Raw genomic sequence first — 2,868 nt, 5'->3', positions numbered from 1 at the left:
CCAGGTTTCCAGTGCGCCTCCACAGCCCAGTACGTAATGTGCCAGCTACTCGCACTCGCCCTGAAGAGCGTGTCACCAGTCCGGTGCAACCTGTGCCGGTCCCACACATCAGGCCTCCAGTGCGCCTCCCCCCCAGTCCGGCATGTCCTGTGCCTGCTCCTCGCACTCGCCCTGAAAAGCATGTCACCAGTCCGGTGCAACCTGTGCCGGTCCCACGCATCAGGCCTCCAGTGCGCCTCCCCAGTCCGGCATGTCCTGTGCCTGCTCCCCGCACTCGCCCTGAAGAGCGTGTCACCAGTCTGCTGCAACCTGTACCGGCTCCACGCACTAGGCCTCCAGTACGCATCAACAGTCCAGAGCTTCCGGCAACGGTCCCCAGTTCAGAGCTTCCGGAGACGATCCCCAGTCCAGAGCTTCCGGCTACGGTCCCTAGTCCAGAGCTTCCGGCGACGGGCCCCAGTCCAGAGCTTCCGGCTACGGTCCCTAGTCCAGAGCTTCCGGCGATGGGCCCCAGTCCGGAACCTCCTACGATGGTCCCCAGTCCGGAACCTCCTGTGACGGTCCACATTCCGGAACCTCCTGCGACGGTCCACAGTCCGGAACCTCCTGCGACGGTCCACATTCCGGAACCTCCTGCGACGGTCCACAGTCCGGAACCTCCTACGACGGTCCACAGTCCGGAACCTCCTACGACGGTCCACAGTCCGGAACCTCCTACGACGGTCCACAGGCCGGAGCCCTCCTTTAGCCGGTGCCCAGTCCAGGCACTGCGTCCAGTCCAGCTCCAAGGCCGAAGCCTTCCTCTGCGCCGATGTCCAGTCCAGGCACTGCGTCTAGTCCCGCTCCAAGGCCGGAGCCTTCCTTTGCGCCGGTGCCCAGTCCTGGCACGGCGTCCTACCCAGCTCCATGGCCAGAGCCCTCTTCTGCGCCGGTGCCCAGTCCAGGCACGAAGTTCAGCCTGGCGCCATGGCCGGATCCGGGGTCTTGGCGGGGGTTACGACCTGCACCGGAGCCGCCACCAACGCTAGATGCCCACCTGGACCCTCCACTATTGAGTCAGGTTTTGCGGTCAGAGTCCGCACCTTTGGGGGGGGTACTATCACGCCCTGACCATAGAGAGCCTTTTATTCTCTATGTTGGTTAGGTTGGGGTGTGACTAGGGTGGGTAATCTAGGTTATTCTATTTCTATGTTGGCCTGGTATGGTTCCCAATCAGAGGCAGCTGTTTATCGTTGTCTCTGATTGGGGATCATATTTTAGGTAGCCATTTCCCCACTGTGTTTTGTGGGATCTTGTTTTGTTTGTGTGTAGTTGCCTGTGAGCACTCCAGAATGTCACATTTTGTTTGTTCGTTTATTGTTTTGTATTTGCTGAAGTTTCACTTTATAATCAAGATGTGGAACGCTACGTACGCTGTGCCTTGGTCCAGTTCTTACGACGATCGTGACAACTCCCTAGAAAGGCCAGAACCTAGGAAGAAACCTAGAGTGGAACCAGGCTATGAGGGGTGGCCAGTCCTCTTCTGGCTGTGCCGGGTGGAGATTATAACAGAACATGGCCAAGATGAATATAAATATCTTTATTGACTTTTCAATTCAGAAAGAAAATGCCATTATTTAAATTAGTGTACAATATTAAATAGTTTATTTTAATCAGGGTACGTTAGGTATAGGCTTAGCAGTCATATTACTACTGGGAGTTGACAACCAACAGTTTCTACATATAGGAATTAAGCCACATCTGTCTCTAAATGGCGGTTAGCAGCTTACTCTTCTCCCTGAACACTGCATCATCTGCCACCATGATGTTCCTCTTGTCCTCATTGTTAGATCCCTGCAGATCCCAGTCACCCAGCCAGCCCTTGGCCATGTCCTCGTCCATCTGCGACTGGTCCACCATTGGGAGCCACTGCTCCCCCAGGAGCTCCGCCTTGCTCTTGGCCACACCAAAGTCTGGGGCTGACATCATCTGCATGCTCCAATCACGGAGCAAGATGGTGGGCCAGAGAACCTCCCAATCCTCCCTCTTGTCTCCTGGATTGCCTGGAGAGGTGCCTCTGGAAGCAGACAAAATAACAGGAATGATAGAACTCACTTCCATATATGAACAATGGATCTCACTAGGAACGATATAACCATTTATATAGATATAACTTCCATTTAGGAACAATAGTGTTCCTACAATAGAAAGATTGATCTCACTACCATGGTGTCGTATTCTAAAATTGCAACAGTAAAAGGGTTGATTTTGGGCACAAGAGGGATAAACAGAATGGACCATCTGGGTAAATTTCTAAATTGTTTACTTGTTCCCCATGACCTCTTTCGACCGTCTCACCTAGCCTCCTTTTGAATATGGCAGAGAAAACAAGTCCTGTCCTCAATCCCTCTCTCTCGCTTACCTCTGACATTTTGAGAAGGAGACATGGAGAAGATGAAAGATACAGGACGGGAAGAACGAGGAAACACTTTTGAGATGCACTCTCTGTCTTCTGTCTTAGAGGGAGAAAGGACAAGTAATTGGGACACTGAGTGTTACCTGTGTATGGGTCGGAGGCGTGGCTGAGGGTAGCTGGAGGTCACCAGAGTTATGGCCATTAGGGTCATCAGCAGGAGGGCGGGGCGTGAGGCAGCGGGAGGAACCAAGCCAGCCATGCTTAAACCCACTCTACGAGCCCGCCAGGCAACACAGCCAGCCAATAGGAAGAAAATACATTAGTGTTTTATTCTCTTGTGATACAGTACATTCATATTCACTCACTATTTAATCCTGGTTAACCCAGAACTAAAGTCTTGCGTAATTGGTCAGATGCTTGATTAAGTTCTGGGTCCATATGTGTTAAGAGAAGAGATAGAACGAGGATCGGAA

General features: G+C 52.6%; 1 protein-coding gene across 1 annotated transcript; it reads right to left on the bottom strand.

Annotated features, from left to right (window-relative positions):
• Positions 1-1,746: 1,746 nt before the first annotated feature.
• pth2 (parathyroid hormone 2) lies at positions 1,747-2,654 on the bottom strand. The gene is made up of 2 exons (XM_029712956.1): positions 2,539-2,654; positions 1,747-2,089 (listed from the first exon to the last, which is right to left on the bottom strand). Exons 1-2 carry the CDS (start codon positions 2,652-2,654, stop codon positions 1,747-1,749), a joined length of 459 nt encoding a protein of 152 aa, XP_029568816.1.
• Positions 2,655-2,868: the final 214 nt, after the last annotated feature.

This window comes from Salmo trutta, chromosome 25 (genome assembly GCF_901001165.1).
Source record: "Salmo trutta chromosome 25, fSalTru1.1, whole genome shotgun sequence".
Taxonomy (NCBI): domain Eukaryota; kingdom Metazoa; phylum Chordata; class Actinopteri; order Salmoniformes; family Salmonidae; genus Salmo; species Salmo trutta.
The sequence above is the reverse complement of the archived record's forward strand: the minus strand, read 5'-3'. Positions and strand labels throughout refer to the sequence as shown.